A 16721-nucleotide genomic window follows, 5' to 3' on the forward strand; every position below is an offset into this window, starting at 1 on the left:
CTCAAGACTTGGTTATTTCAGCGGGCAGGACTGGCCTAGGGGTATTTTAATTGGTTTTAACAAAATTTTAGTAGAAGCGGCCTATTCAAATATTTATTTTTAATCATTTTTAAATTTTGTATGGTATTGTATTATTGTTTTTAAACTGGCTGTAAGCCGCCCTGAGTCCTCCGGGAGAAGGGCGGGGTATAAATTTAATTAAATAAATAAATAAATAAATAAATAAAAACCAGCAGGATAAATAAAGAAAAAAATCAAAAAAAATCTGTCACAGGAGTAGCCCTGAGCTGCAGATCAGACCCGTTCAATATTGTGTGCACCTATTTAAAGATTTATCCAAATGCCATTCAGAACTGGAATAAGCCCTGTATCTAACCCTTATCCACAAAGCCTTCTCAGAAACCTCAACTTCATCATGACATTATGTACTTGTTACTTGGACTGTTTCTACTGGTAAAATCAGGCTGAACAGTCTTAGCCAAGGTCATAATAGTAGCCCAAAGAGAGGGAGAAATGACACAGGAAGAACAAGACTGCTTCACATAAAGTGAAGCATAAAAATCACCTGAGCTTCACTATTTTGTTTAATCTATTTTGCAGTTGTATTGCACAGCAGCAAATTCTAACTAGTAACTCCCTTATCTTGAGATTTGCCTCCTTGGCATTCGGAAAGGGTGGGAACTATATCTAATTTGTTCATTTGCAACAGATTGCTAGAATCCAGTCAGAATGGCATCAAATGCATCTCAGGCATCTAGCTAAATATCTTATTAAAGAAAATAATTTGGCTTTTTGAGAAAAAGAACCAAGTGAAAATGTAATTAATGTAATTAATGTTCGATACTGTAATTAATGTTCGATACTGAGTGTTTTATGTGATTTTGTTAATAATGTGTGTTGATAGATTTTATTATTTTAATTCATGATAATGTATTTGATTGAAGACAGTGTATAGATTTTTTAGTAAAAGAGCAATGGATTAGGAGTTTGCTTGAGATTTTTTTCTTCTTATCTGGTTGTGGAGATGAAGCTTGGAACCAGCATTCCCATGTCTCCAGACAAATGATTTGTGATGCCAAAACTGGTAGCACCAGCCATCTGTTACTAAAACATAACATGATACAAAAATGTCCTGCTGTATATTGCCAAAATCTTGTAACGTTTTATCTACCACCAAAAAATCTCCCACCCCATATATATATCCTTGGCTTCATGCCTTAAGGTATTGTTCTTTTGAGGAAATACATCCACAACATTTTTTCCATGTTGTTCAATATATTTGCATGGCAAAGTACAACAAATAAAATGTTCATCTATATAAATAAAAATGTAAATGTTTGTTTGTTCAAAATCTTAAATCTCCAAAAGTTCTTCACCGATTGCTTTGAAATTTTGACACAACGTTGCATTCGAATACGCACGTGTTTTTATATACCTATATTATATAGATGTCACACCTGTGACAGGTAAAAACATGCTTTTTTGAAAAACAGCGCCATCTGTTGGATGTAAAAGCAACACACGCTTTTACCAGACAGCCACAGCACCGCATGGCCGGGTACAGCTAGTCTATATAAATAAAAACGTAAATGTTCGTTTGTTCAAAATCTTAAATCTCCAAAAGTTCTTCACCAATTGCTTTGAAATTTTGACACAACGTTGCATTTGAATACGGGCGTGTTTTTATATACCTATATTATATAGATGTCACACCTGTGACAGGTAAAAACATGCTTTTTTTAAAAACCGCCATCTGTTGGACGTAAAAGCAACACACGCTTTTACCAGACTGAGCACAGCAACGCGTGGCTGGGTACAGCTAGTCATTTAATATATATGGCAGATTAGGTTTTGGTTATTAAATAATAGGGATTTTGTTCAAATTTTATTAAAATCAGACAGCTTTTGCAGTTATTAAATATATGTTGAAACACTATTAAAAGAGCTATTTAAAAAGTCAAAATTACTTATAAAGCAATAGAGATAATTGAGTAAAGCGGATATGTTCAAAATTGCAAGTATAAGCAACTGTAGAAATATTGACAATGTGAATGTACATCAGATAGGCATTTTTTTTTTGCTAATGCTTAAAATATTCTAACAGCATATAAAATAAGAATTGTGCGCGAGGGTTGGGGTGGTGGGGGAGAGAGAGAGCAGGTGGCACAGGGCCTAGAAATGAAGATCCTCGCCTCTCGTTTGGAAAGTTGAGAGTTCAATCCTAAAAAGCAGCAGATGTTTCTCTCTCAGGGCGCAAAGAGAAAATGTCTTCTGTGAATTCCACATAGGCATCAGGAAGGGCATCTGGCCAGTAAATGCTCAGCTTGATTCAATCACCCCGACTCTATCCCAAATTAAGAGATTAGAGGATCATAAAAAAAATGGGGGAGGGAGAGAAAGAATATACTCACTCATGCCTTTGCCTCAAATTGCACTGAGACTATATCAACTTAAATCCCCAGCATTTGAATTTAACTAGGTTGGTTTAAACAGATAATCTCCCCAAACTTCATAATTGAATGTTGCAATATAGAATAAGCAATTATTCTTATGTTTTCCTATCTAATATTTTTGTCGATTCTCGTTATTTGGGATTGCAAAAGAATAAGATAGCATGTCATCCTTTTTTGAACATAGCATCATGGCATAAAGCAAACACTAGATTAATTCAGATTGTCATTGTTGGTTTCCCCTTGGTGCAATTTTCTATTCTTTTATTTGCCATAGAATATGATAACATGGATACCCAAATTATACAAGCAGTGTGGGATCATAGTCTACAGGGAATGTGGCTTGCATATGCCTTATAATCAGGCTTATTATCCAGGCAGTGAAGGATGACTAATTAAAGGGTATTTCATGAAAAAAACACAAAACAAAAATGTTGTGTTTTTATTCTTTTAGTCAAACATATGGAATATTAACGTTCTCATATATACTTTTAAGACAATTGTACTGTATATTAAAAGATTACTGTTTAAAATTTTAGGTAGAAGGAAAATTGGCATCTGCTAAAATGTTGAATGTGCTCTCAGTTGCTTATGCCAAAGCTGCTGAATGTGGTGCGTTCCATAAAGCCAAGGAAATTTACTTGACTGCTAAAATGTAGATTTAGAATTGCAACAAATTTTAGGATGCTTTGTAGCTTTGGTTATTAAAAGATTGTATCACTGCAGAGCGTAGGATGTGTTCTTTTGATCTTTCTCTAAGACAGATAGAAATGCTCTTTATGGTACATCACTCTGAATAATTGACTGACAACCTTCCTTTTGAAGTTAGTTATTCAATGTAATCTCAAACTTGCTTTAGGCAAGAGAATTGAGACAAGATGTCTAAAGGGCTTATGTAGGTCAAGGCTGCAGTTACTTTCTGTTGTATTCAAAAGTAGATGAACATGTTTTCAAAAAGGTATAATATTTATCAGTTAAAATTTCTATGGCTTATACCAGAATGAGCCTTTCACACATGGTAGTGTCCTTCCATTGACTACTGCAGGAGTGGAGGACATGGATCTTTTATGACTTGTGGACTTCAACTCCCAGAATTCCTAAGATAGACCCCTGGACTAGAGGAACTAGAATCCAGTGGATCCTCTCCACTGAAGAAAGCAAATTTTTACCAATTATAATTTCTTCCTGTTAACTGCTATGCTACCTCTGGTACAGTACAAAAACCACAACAAAAAGAACTTTTCTAGCTGCAGCATTATCTGGTTTGTGTGCTTATTATTACATCTTTTGTAACTTGCTAGTATTAACATGTATGACTCAAGCACAATTTCATCCACAATGCTTATATCCACGAGAAAGTAAAAGAAAAGCCTGCTTATTTTGCAGCCTGGATTCTGTCCACCTTTTTATCATAGACAAACTTACCTATGTGCTTATGGTATGTGTTAAAAGTAGACATAGGACAGATATTCCAGCCCTAACACTATATGTATATGGATGGGTGGATGGAGATAGATAGATAGATAGATAGATAGATAGATAGATAGATAGATAGATAGATAGATAGATAGATAGATAGATAGATAGATAGATAGATAGATAGATAGATAGATAGATAGATAGATAGAATGAATTCTTTATTGGCCAAGTGTGATTGGACACACAAGGAATTTGTCTCTGGTGCATAAGCTCTCAGTGTACAAGCAAGAAGTGAAAAATCATGATCATGATCATTATCATAAAATACAATCATCATAAATCATAAGATATAGCACTCAGTGATAGTCATAGGATACTACATAAAAGCAATCCACATAAATCCTAAGATACAAACAACAAAGTTATAGTCATAAGAAACTAAGGAAATAGGTAATAGGAAAAATGAGAAGAATAGTAGTAATACAGCCCTTCTAGGTGGCTTGACATCCCAGGGCATAAGACAGTGTGTGAGAATTACTTGTTTAGCAGAGTGATGGTATGGAGGGTAAAAAACTATCCTAACATCATCTTGAGGGAAGAAGTTGAAACAGTTGATGTCCAGGATGTGTATATATTTTCACAGCCCTCTTTCTAGCTTGTGCAGTATACAATGGAAGACAGGCTGGTTACAATTGTTTTTTCTGCAGTCCTAACTATCCACTGAAGTCTGTGTCTGTCTTGTTTGGTTGCTGTGCCAAACCAGACAGTTATAGAGATGCAAATATATCTGTTTATATCATTTTATATCTGTTAAAAAAAATAGGGGAGGCTATATTGTATTGTTATTTCAGTCATATTTTACATGGCGTGATGAAACTATACTACTGCTATGAAACCATTTCCAACTTCTTTGGGTTATATTCCTCCTTCTTGTGCTAAAATAAAATCAGACTCTTAAGGGAAATTAAAATTACCAATGCATGCAGCTAGAAAACATAAATTCTTCTATAATCTTATGAGTGAGTCCATGAAACTAATAATTTCAGCTCTCATATTCAGTGTTCAAAAATCAGCAGAGGGAATAATGTTTTACTAGGTTTCTTGCTCGCAATATTGTGGGATGGAGAATTATCTCATTTTTACATGAATGCAGATATATTCATTTGGGGGAACCTATTTCTGTGGTGCAAGTTTTAGTTAATTTAATCTCTGCACTCTATACCAAGTTAATTTTAAAAGTGATCTTTCTTCTAAATCAATAACAGGTACTTTTTAAAAAGCTATATCTCACTTAAGGAAAGTGTTCTTTTAAATTCTCCAAAAGATATCATTTTATTCTTGGCTTACCAGCTTATTGCAGCCCTTTAGCAAAGATGATTCATGCCCCTTTTAAAATTTTATTTCTTTGTTCTTTTTGTCACAGGCTTTAATGCAGGCAACCTTGTTCAGTTCTAGATGTTCAGTTATTCTTTGTTTCAATTCATCTTTTTTTTGTTAGAGAGTTTTATTCTTTCTGAGGAAAAGTAGAAGAGAAAGTGCCTGGTTTGGAAATGAAAATAGTTCAGTAGCAGTATTGGCTTTCTTATTGATAATACATCCCACTAACTTAATTTTGTTATTATTTGGGCATAATTATTGTATTTACTCTAAGGTCTATAGTTAGATTTGTGATTTGCTGAAGACAAAGACATTAGCAATATCTTTCGGATTCAGTTAATTTCACAATTTCAATTGTGATCTTCCAACTATTACATACCGTGTTTTCCCAAAAATAACACCTATCCCGAAAATAAGCCCTAGTTTGATTTTTACACATGTGCCTAATATAAGCCCTACCCCCCAAAATAACCCCTAGTTTTGGGACGAGGCACACATGTAAAAATCGAGCAGTGGCAGCGGCACGATCAGCGCAACAAGCCATGCATATCCTGCTGCAAGCGGCAACAGCGGCACAATGTGCCATGTGGCATGCAGCCACAGAAGAACTCAGGCAGCGGCACGACAGATGTCAGGGCCTGGCTGTGGCGGTCCTAAGGTAAGTGAGTTAGACATCGTCTGAAAATAAGACCTGGTCCCTCTTTTGGAGGCAAAAAAATATAAAATATAAAATATAAAAAATATAAAATATCTTATTTTCAGGGAAATACAGTATCTACACTTTAGACCATTTTCCAAAGAGACTTAGACAGGTTGCAGAATGCCATTGAGCTATAGCTGCATGATATAAACAATTTTGAAAAATGACTGCAAGAAGCGTTAGCTGTGCTTTTATAGAGCTTGTTGTCTGGCTCCCTATATAACATAACAGTGTAAATTATGATTCTTGTATGTCTGAGGTTCTATCCTTTGGGTTTTATCTGACATACTAGTCTTTTTGTATACATCACTATGTTATTGATTAGATTAAGTCTTGTCATCCTTGCATTCACAATAGGAAAATCAATAATTAATTATAGATAGACAAAGCAATTCCTTTTGAAAGTTCTGTAGATAAATGTTACCCGGAGAATGAATTATAATTTTAAAAAGTCCACTTAATTGCATTACGGAAGCTCATCACTAGCGATATAACATAAACAGTAAATACTAAAATATTACTAGAATGCTACCTATCTTCCATGGATCACTAACAGATTCCAGTACTCTGATAAACAGATGATAATTAAAGGTTAATCCTCTGTTGTGTATATTCTTTTTCCCATTGCAGCTGTCAAACTATTTGCAAAAAGAAGCAGCTCCACAGATTTACTCTCTTGCTTCAAACAGATATGTCCAGAACCACAAAAATCTTACATCCCTTTTTCCTAAAGGAAATATATGAACTTAAATCATAGGGAAATCTTTTTATTCCATTTCTGTTGTATTAGATCATTGCAATTCTTTCTTTTTTTAATATTTTTAAAATTTTATTTCCAAAGTTAAAATACAAACTTCAAGAGAAAAAAAGAAAATAACAAAGCAAAAACTAAATAAGATCAAAAAAATGTGCATAAAAACATACATATACATTGTTCCTAGTTGAATACTGATAAATATATTTCAACAATAATCATTCCCCCCCCCTTGCAAAACTTTATAAACTTCTACAGCTCTCTTTGCCCAACTAATTTGACCTACCATTTATTTACTTTAAAAAATATCAGTTAACAGGTAAAGCCAACAACAAAACTAAACTTCAGATCCCTCTGTTAACAATCTATTATTGTATTTCTCACACAGAAAGTCCACCACGGCTTCTAATCTACCATAAACCACTGCAATCATTATCTCTGTCTGTTAAGCATCTTCTTCTTCTTGTGCCATATCCGTTATCGGACGTTGGCGATCATGTTGGCAATCCTGTTTTTATCAACAGCCGCACGAAAAAGTCCCTTAGTTTTGAAGCCATGATATTCTTCTTCTGCCTGGACCTCGTTTGCCTTCAATCTTTCCCTGGAGGATTAAATGGAGTATGCCGTATTTTTCTGGGTGTCGCATCACATGTCCAAAATATTCTAACTTTCATTTTTTAATTGTTTTGATGATTTCCCTTGGCTTTCCCAGGCGGCTTATCACCGCCTCATTTCTGATCTTGTCATCCCAGCTTATTCGTATCAGCTGCCTGTAAATCCACATTTCAAATGCTTTTAGTCTCTTCAGGTGGCTTTCTGTCAGAGACCAACTCTCTACTCCATAGAGCAGGATAGAAAAAATATAACATCTGACAAGCCTGATTTTCAATCTTAGGCTTATGTCGTGACTGCAGAAGACCTTTTACATTCTGAAGAATGCTGTTTGAGCTTTCTCTATCCTTATATTTACTTCAGTGGTCATGTCCCACTTCAGTGGGACATGACCACTGTTAAGCATCAGATATCTTCAATTGATTCTTAAGAATAAATGTTAAGCATCAGATATCTTCAATTGATTCTTAAGAATAACCACTGTTAAGCATCAGATATCTTCAATTGATTCTTAAGAATTCTTAAGATTCTTATACCATAAAATTATAATAGGGATCTTTCCCAACATTTGTATCTCATTCCCCAAAATCATAGTTCTCTGTTGCAAATATCTCTGCAGCGCTTGTTGTTCAGAATTTTTTTGTGCCAGTTGAACCACAATTCTCTTAACAGTTGTCTTCTGATTGAATACAATAAGTCTATTCCACAATCTCCATCAGTTTTCTTAAGGACGTTCAGTTCTTCTTCTCCATCAATTCTGTCAGCAACAAATTGACTTCCAATCAATTTAATTGTCAGTCTGTTTTAGCTGCCGTTAACTGTATCTGAGTATCATCCTTAGGTTTAATTTATAACTGTTATTAAATCATCAGACGTTTTATCTAAATTGTAAGCATTTTTTCCGAAAGGCTTCCAAGAAGGCTTTAAGGTTAAGTTGATCTGCTTTTATTGTTGTTTCCATTTTTAATATAATCCAAATTTTAGCCCAACTTTCACAACAAAATGAGGGCAATTCCTCTCAAAGACAAAACAAATTGCTCCATAACAAGATGTCTGCAGGAGAAATTAAGATAATATTTCCCATGATAGAGAATCAATAGAAACAAAAGAGAAATTTCCCATTCCTTTAGAGAACAAAGGAAAAGAAACCAAAAATATATACAAAGTAAAATAAAGCAGCAAAGTTCTTTTAAAAACTAGTAAACTATAAAATCATTTGTACAGTAGTCCAGCATAGTTGCAAATCAAATCAGATCACTTTCACTACCAAGGAGAAAGTCTTCACGCCATTCGCTTCCAAGTGGCAAAAACAAAAGTGTTTCCAAAGCAAACCAATAAAAAAGGTAAAAATTCACAGTCCAGCAAGGGGATATAAAATAAATCTGCATTCAACCAGATGCTTAAATGTAGGTCAAAAGCAAAACATCATGTTTAAAACCAAGACACACCTAGAAAAAACCACTGACAGGAAAAGATGAAGAACCAACTCTGATCACTCTTACCAAGAATTGCACTTGTCTTCCTATGCAACTATACAGTCATCCAAGGATAATCTTGGGTCATTTCTAGTTGCTCCCATTCAAATCCGGGGAGTGTGCTGCCAAAGAGAGGCACCTTTGGCAGCAAAATCAGCTGTTTGTCAGCAGGAGAAAATTTATCCTGCTGTTTGGTGCACTGGAGGACTCTAGATCAGGGGTGTCAAACTGCCAGCCCACGGGCCGGACATGTCACGAGGAAACCGTGCCCACCCCATTGCCGGCAATGGGGGAAAAGTTCTGATACGTTGTGCGACGTCATGTGATGTCACGAGTTTGACATGTCTGCTCTAGATCATTGCAATTCCAAAGAATGCATCTCTCCTATCAGCCAATAATCATCTCACATAATCCATAATTGCATATTTAACTCCCCGTTTCATCCAGTACATAGCATTTTCTTAGATAGTTGCTAGAATACTTGTGTGCTTCTTAAAATTCATTGAAATGAATATAAACTGAGTTGTTCCTTCTGTTCTTTTGCCAAACAACACATGAAACTTAGCAAGATAAAGCAGTAATCTATACATGAACCTTAGAATTATTTGAATTGGTTCTAAATTTACCATCTTTAAAACTAAAATTAGAGATAAGATTCATAGAAAAAATGTGTCTTCTCTTTCTTTTTGTTCATAACTGCGGCAGCTTTTAAAGGTAGTATGAAAAAGAAGAAAATACTTTCAACTGTACAGTACATTGAAAGCATAAATATTCTTAGAAATGTTAAATAGGGGACTTTATAATAATTTCAGGAACAAAATGGAAGAAAATGGTTCAGTAATTCTTTGACATACTGTTTGAGTAATGGGATTTTGGCATTCAGATATGAGTTGGAAATGCACAGACCCAGTGAATGAAAGAACCAGATTACAGATTTTGATGATAACACTTTATCAAAAAATAGTTTTGACAGTGTATTTTAATCTTCATTTTGGTGCCAGGGTTCTCTATCATACATTTTGCTTTTAGTACAAGCAATACATCACTTATACTTTGTTATATTAGTGATACATCACAGACATGCATATATACATACACACATGCATTTATGTACACATACAAACTTAAATTGCAAAAACAAGTAGCTGCCTATAGGATAAGTTTCGTTCTTACCCATTTCATGTAAAATGAAAGGCATTAGTCCGCTGATGGCGAACCTTTTAGAGACTGAGTGCCCAAACTGCAACCCAAAACCACTTATGCATCGTCGGGTGCCGGGTGGGTGTGGCCTATTGGCTGGGTGTGGCCCGTTGGCTGGGTGTGCCCATTGGGTGGGCGTGGCTGCGGTGGTAACGGCAGACTGGGTGGGACTAAAAAGTTCAATCAATCAATTCCAACTTTGCAAGATTTTTTTTTCCCGCGAGAAGTTGAAATTGACTGATTGAACCTTTTTTTTTTTGCACACGGCGGCGGAGGCCTAAAGTGAAAAGGTTTTATAAAACCCAGCTGAAGGCCTAGGACTGGGGCGATGGCACCCATGCCCACAGAGAGGGCTCTGAGTGCCGCCTCTGGCACCCGTGCCATGAGTTCGCCACCACTGCATTAGTCATTTTTTTATTGAAATGGTATATAAACTCTAAAAGTTTTTTTTTTTAAAGAAAGAAAATGTAACTTTAATTAGCATTCTGTAATGGTGGCAGTTTTCAGATGGAGGAAGGAAAAGTACAAATTGTGAAATTGGGCTGAATAAATAAACTTTCCAACCATAATAAAGAGGTCATAATGCTATATATGATAAATGAAAGCATAGATTAGGGAAGAGAGCCTGGTTCAATACTGAGAGGTTTTGAAGGGAAGGGATTGTCGTAGATTGCATATATTTCCCATGCAGAACACTCCAAGTTGAGCCACCAAAAGTTCTTTTCTAAAACCCGCAAGAGCTTGTTCTGTCATTAGCTGAATAGTGATCACACCTTATATACAGCAGTCTTAGGAATCTGAGATAGGTAGTATTATTAAACTACTTGGGAAATTTGAACCCAAATTGCATGATGAACACTTCATTTTCTACAAGTCAAAAAAGTAAGGAGAGTTTCCTTGGCAGGGCATTTGTAAGAAAAACGAACATGAGAAAATAGTTTTATAAGCTCTAAAAGTTTAACTTACTTATTTTAGCAGTCTGGTTCTTATTTTCTCCATAGAAGGTACTGTAATCATCTTCACTCTAGTTTGTCAATCTTTGAATTTGATGAAGCACTCATTTCTGTTGAATTTCATTAGTGTCGAGAAAACATATTCCTAGTGGAGGGCCTCTATGTTGTATTCCAACACTTCATACTTTTAAAGATATTTTCCATCTATGGTTCATTCTTTTTCTACTTGAAGGAGAAATACATGTAGTTCTCTGTAGTGCACTTCAATTATTCTTTCTGAGGTCACAATTGCTTTTCTATGAACTAGGGAGGAGGCGGAGAAAGCATTTTTCTTGCAATAAAAAAGGAATCCCATCCTGTATCAGTTCCCTTCTCTAACTTTACTTACATAAGTGCACTACATAGTAACTTTCTAGGTCAGTTACCATTTTTTCACCTGCTGTATTGGCAATATTCCTTAGTATTTGCTTTTTATTTATGATTGATTAAAATAGCTTAAATGCTGAGTTAAAAATCCACCATGTTTAGTTTCATCTACTTTTTGTTTTATCAATTAATTTGGTGCCTGATAACCAGGATAATATATTATTATTATATTATGCACCTAAAGAGTAACAGCTCTGTTATTCTTGTGCACCCATCTCTTAATTTGACCTTTTTTTGAAGAATTATTTCTTTCTTCAATATCTGTCTCATTTAAAACATCTTGAAATAAGGTATTTGACTATTGTCTTTCAATGGATCCTTTGTGGTAAATTCAGTCTTAGTTAACATTAATAATTATCACTGTAACTTCAGTATTAATAAGTAATACTTCTGCAGTGTTTCTGAGATACCATTCAGTAGATCCAATCCTAAAGAAAAGGATCAAATTAGTAAGTACTCTCCTTCAAATTCTCTTTACAAGTGGATTTATCTATTTTAAAAAACGGGGGGGGGGGGGAATCTTGAACAGGCTTATTATTTAGGGGTTTCCTAGAATCATTCTAAAACTTTTTTCCTAGAAACTTTCTTAGACTTTGCAGTTATATTAAAATCTAGTTGTTATTGTCTAGTTTAAAGAATTATAGAAGGTTAATGGAATATTAAGAAATAATAGTTAAGAAATTATTAATATACATTCTCCATTTCTTTGCCATGGATTGATTGATGATGATGATGATGATCTAATTAAAATTTTCATTTATATATATATAAAATTATTAACTTAACACGTTCCCATAACAAGAATTCATTCCAAATATGTCATATGTTTTTTGCTTAATTTTGCTTAAGTTATTAAATTGAATTAAGATTAAGTAGGATGGATACAAATGGGTTCAGAAATACACAACATTTTGCTTTTGGAGTGATTACATACTCACTTCAGGAGTCCCAAATCTACTATACCTTTACAATATCTAGATTGATTTAATTAAATTCCATTAGAAGCACTAAATCTAAAACTAACTTATAAAGACAACCAGCATATCAACTAGTATTTATTTTTGCATTCACTTGATAATATTCCCATTTGACTTCTAAAAATTGGTTTAAATCTTTAACAATAATCACTGAAGTATATCTAATGAATTTATTACTAAATATTTACCTATAAAATGGAAATGGACTTGGAGTAAAGGAAGACTAATATTATATTTGCAGTAACTGCATTAAAAAAGACGTTGGAGACATAGTCCCCCTCCCAAATCAAATTTGTAATTTGAAATGTATAATATATATTGGCATCAACATTTGTTTTAATCTGAAAAGGACATTATTTCATTTAAGTTGCATTTTCGTACATTATTAAACTAAAGAGAAGATTGCCCCTGCCAAAAGAAAACAAAACAACATTTTTACGTTTCTTGCTATCATTTTGCTTCATGAGCAACATGACGGTGGAAGGGCAAAATCAAATTACATTTAAACCTTAATTTAATAAGGCAATCAGCAGAAAAATGAATGAAGGGATGTCAAAGCAAAACATAAATTCAACTTCCTATATTATGTTCTTATAATCTTAAGAACTAGCTCGTGTTGACTGTGGTACTGTATTATCTAGCCCAGATTGAAAATCTATACATGCCCAACAGAATTTGATTGTTGACTTTTGTGGTTAAACAGTAGGCATCATGCACAAACAACATGTTGCTATCATATCTTTGAAGCCAAAGGTCTTTTCTGAGAAGTATCATAGCCTTATTCTAATCTCTTAGCATCTTTTCGTATTAAAACTTTCAATACTCTCAGGCTAAATAAATAAGTGCACTATTTGCCAACTTAAAGCAATAGCTTCATTGCTTGCTTTAGTTCCAATTCACATTCACTTTTCGCAGGAAATTTCTATTAAGTAATTTAGGATTACTTAACAGAAACTGCTACATGATAGTATGGAGTTTTTACACTAAAATGCTGTCATTCACCAAATGGCAGCAGTTAGAGAACAGAAATGAAGCATTTTGAAATGTTCTATCTGTTGTAATAGAAATCATTATGTATTTTTAGGGATTTGAAACTTCAAGAAGTTATTGTCAACAAAGTCAAACCAAAGTTTCTATAGAAGTTTAAAGATTAACAAAATTATTGAACATAAACTCTCAAGAGGTTAAAATCCATCTCTTTGTCTGAAACTCTTCGCAATCTCAGGCAACACCAATTTTGCACACAACTGAATAGAAATTGCCTGTGTCTCTTGCTTGCTTTAGTAGGAATGCCTGGACCCAAAACCGTGAAGATTTACAAATTATAATAAGCAGAATTGCTTGCAAAGATTGATTGCAAAGTATGATTTTGAAACAAATCCTATTCTCATATAGAAAAGCACAGGAGAATAACAAACACCAACATGCTGCTCATTCATAATAGATCAGGATAAGTCAATAATCTTGATCATGTGTGAATATAAACACTGCCGATGCTTATTTTTGTTATTCACGTCACTTTCTAAACTTGAATATCTGTAAATAAGCATCAAAATTGCCTTTTCTTGTTTACTTGATTTATTATTTATTTATTTATAAAATTTACAGGCTGCCAATTTATAAGACTTGGGATCAGTGGCCAGAATCTCAAGTTAGGTTAAAAAACAAAAAAAATAAAGGAAAGAGCATACCTGCCACTATGCCATACCTTCATCTCAGCATGCTTAGTACTCTCCCAACTATTGAAAAATTGCTTGACTCTGGAGAAAAGCATGCATCATCAACCCCTTGGGAATTCTCACAATTTCCCAAACCAGGACTGTTTTAAGGGAGTTGGTGAATGCAGAGCAACAGCCAAGCTGGAAGTATGGTCTGCTGTCTTATCGCGTAACCTCCAAACCAGCCTACTCCACTCAAATTTGGTAGAAGAGGTGGTCTTGTCCCTTTCCAATGGCGCACACTTTGCCTTTTCTAAGGGGGCAGGTATTAGGTTGATTTCAAGCAATTATTTTAAGAGCCCTTTGGGCAAGCCTACATTTATAGGAAAGAAAAAGGTATTGATTTAAATTGACTTCAAAGATAATGGCTTTATAGATTAAAATTGCAGCTGCTATTTAAGCTTTTACTTCACAATCCATTAACTCAAGGACGATGAGTAGTTGTACTACTTCCATCATTTGAGGCATGTTACTATATTAATTTCATTGACAGTATACAATATGTGATTTAAAAATGTACACTTTTTCTTGTGCTAAAAATACAGTTTTTCACCATGGAAACAGTTCGATGCATATGCATTTTTTTTTACAATATGTATAGAACACCTAGTCAAGATTGGGCAATGAATAACAGAGTAGAAATAAGTTAGAAAACAATCCAATTATTAAAAATACAATGCCTGTGCATATCCATTATAAAATTAGGTCAAATGCACATTGGAACAGTAGTTTTGTATTATTTTGCAAAATACGAGGAGAAAGGGTGCTAATTGTACTTTCCAGGGAAGCGCGTGCCAAGTATGAACACTACTACAGAAAAAGCTTGTATTTCATTTCCGTTTTTTGTTAAACAACCTTTTTTTAATATAACAAATCTGCTGCATTGTCCCTATGAGCAAGTATATTAGCCAAAAGAACCTCAGTTATAGCAGTGGTGGGCAATCTTTTAGCAACCAGTGGGGGTTTTTTTAATCTTAAAAAAAAATTGAAGGGCCACAGAGTACTTAAATGGTCATGTTACTAATAGAGTGGAATCAGTATTGTCTTCCTTTTGTTTGTTCTGTTTGTTTTTGGAAATGACAGAGTTAAAACCTTAGACCCACGGATTACCCAGATATTTGACTGAACTATCAAAATAGGTGACTTATTAGAACTATGTTGTATCTTGTGTTCCTGTGGTCAGTTAAGGCCATTTATAAGTCTGTGTTCAAACATATATCACCCTTTTTAGAATGTGAGCTAACTAAATCTAAGTAAACAAGTTGGGTGATTGAACTCATGTTAATTCACTAAAGCATTTCTTCTCTATTTGTTTATTGAAATACTACTATAATATTTTTAAAACTGGACTCCTAGTTTTCTCATTCTTATTTTTTAAAAATAAATGGTTATCCTTTTATGGTCTCAGATTGACCACTCCTAAATTTGAAAAGCCATATAAAATCTTTTCCTTTCAATATAAATATATAAAAACAATGGGGGTGTTCAAAAATTAATCTTTTTGTTCTAAAGACTGACTATTCTGTAACATTGATTAATATTTAAATAAGCACTAGCATCTGGAAATAATATAGATGTAATATAAATAATATATAGCAAGTTTGTCCCAGATCTCATATACTTTTCTAAAACATGTTTACCAAGCAGGAATATGATTGATTTCAGCAGTTGATTTTATCACTAGCCTTTACTGGTTATTTTTACTGTGGTTTAGTAATCAGTTTTCTTTCTTATATTTTATCTAATTTTCAGCTATTTGGAGATTTAAAACTTAGATTGTAGCAGCTAAAAATTTAGGAAGTTAATTCTAATGAATAAATCATTTACTGAAGATTAAGGTGACATAGCCTTGGATCCAGATGAACATATTGTGGCATTCACCTATAAATATATAATATATATAATATATAATGTTCTTCCAAGATTTTTAATGTAAGAATATGGCTGTCCTCATACATTTATATTATACATGGGTCTAAACATTGTTGAAGGGAAAGCCAGTCAATCTACATTGAATGCATATTTCAAAAGAAATATTTTGAGAAAAGGTTTTTTAATGTATAAAAAAATATATAGAAATAGATAATGTGGAAGACCTGCCTGTTAATAAAGAAAAAGACTAGCTCCTAAGTTAGATGGTTAAATAAATAAATATTTCATACTTGTATCTTCTTTCATACTTATATTCTGTTCAGCCTTTTTATTATTGTATTCTGTTCCCATGCAGGATGGATGGTCGCAGTATCATTTTGTAGCTTCATCATCAACGATAGAGAGGGATAGGCAAAGACCGTATTCTTCCTCACGCACACCTTCCATCTCTCCAGTGCGCATGTCTCCCAACAATCGTTCAGGTAAGACCAGATATACATAATTGAATAATTAGGGAAACAATTCAACAAAGTCAGATCAAGAACTGAAATTTTATCAAGGGAATTATTAGCTGTAATGAAGCATAGAAAAGGTAATTTGCTTTCTTTCATTTTTGCTTTACATTTTAAATGTTAAACATCTGATTGAATGCTGAACTATTTTTAGCCTTTGCTGGATTATAAAGCTGAAGTTTTTATTCTGTACTACTGCTTTTTTTCTGGAATAATGAAACACTTTCACTTTTGCCACATGGAAGTCAATGGCGCAAAGATTTTTTCTTATATAGT

At 33.9% G+C, this 16721-nt stretch overlaps 1 protein-coding gene across 1 annotated transcript in view; it reads left to right on the plus strand.

Moving 5' to 3' along the window:
- The window catches only part of LOC107295838 (catenin delta-2), a 164232-nt gene extending 147781 nt beyond the window's left edge, over positions 1-16451 (plus strand). The window contains exon 12 of the mRNA XM_015825172.1: positions 16289-16451. Within this exon, the coding sequence (XP_015680658.1) occupies positions 16289-16435 (147 nt within the window). The 3' untranslated portion in view covers positions 16436-16451. The remainder of the gene's footprint in view (positions 1-16288) is intronic.
- Positions 16452-16721: the final 270 nt, after the last annotated feature.

Source organism: Protobothrops mucrosquamatus, unplaced genomic scaffold (assembly GCF_001527695.2).
Source record: "Protobothrops mucrosquamatus isolate PMUCROS unplaced genomic scaffold, P.Mucros_1.0 scaffold2526, whole genome shotgun sequence".
In the NCBI taxonomy this organism is placed as follows: Eukaryota; Metazoa; Chordata; class Lepidosauria; order Squamata; family Viperidae; genus Protobothrops; species Protobothrops mucrosquamatus.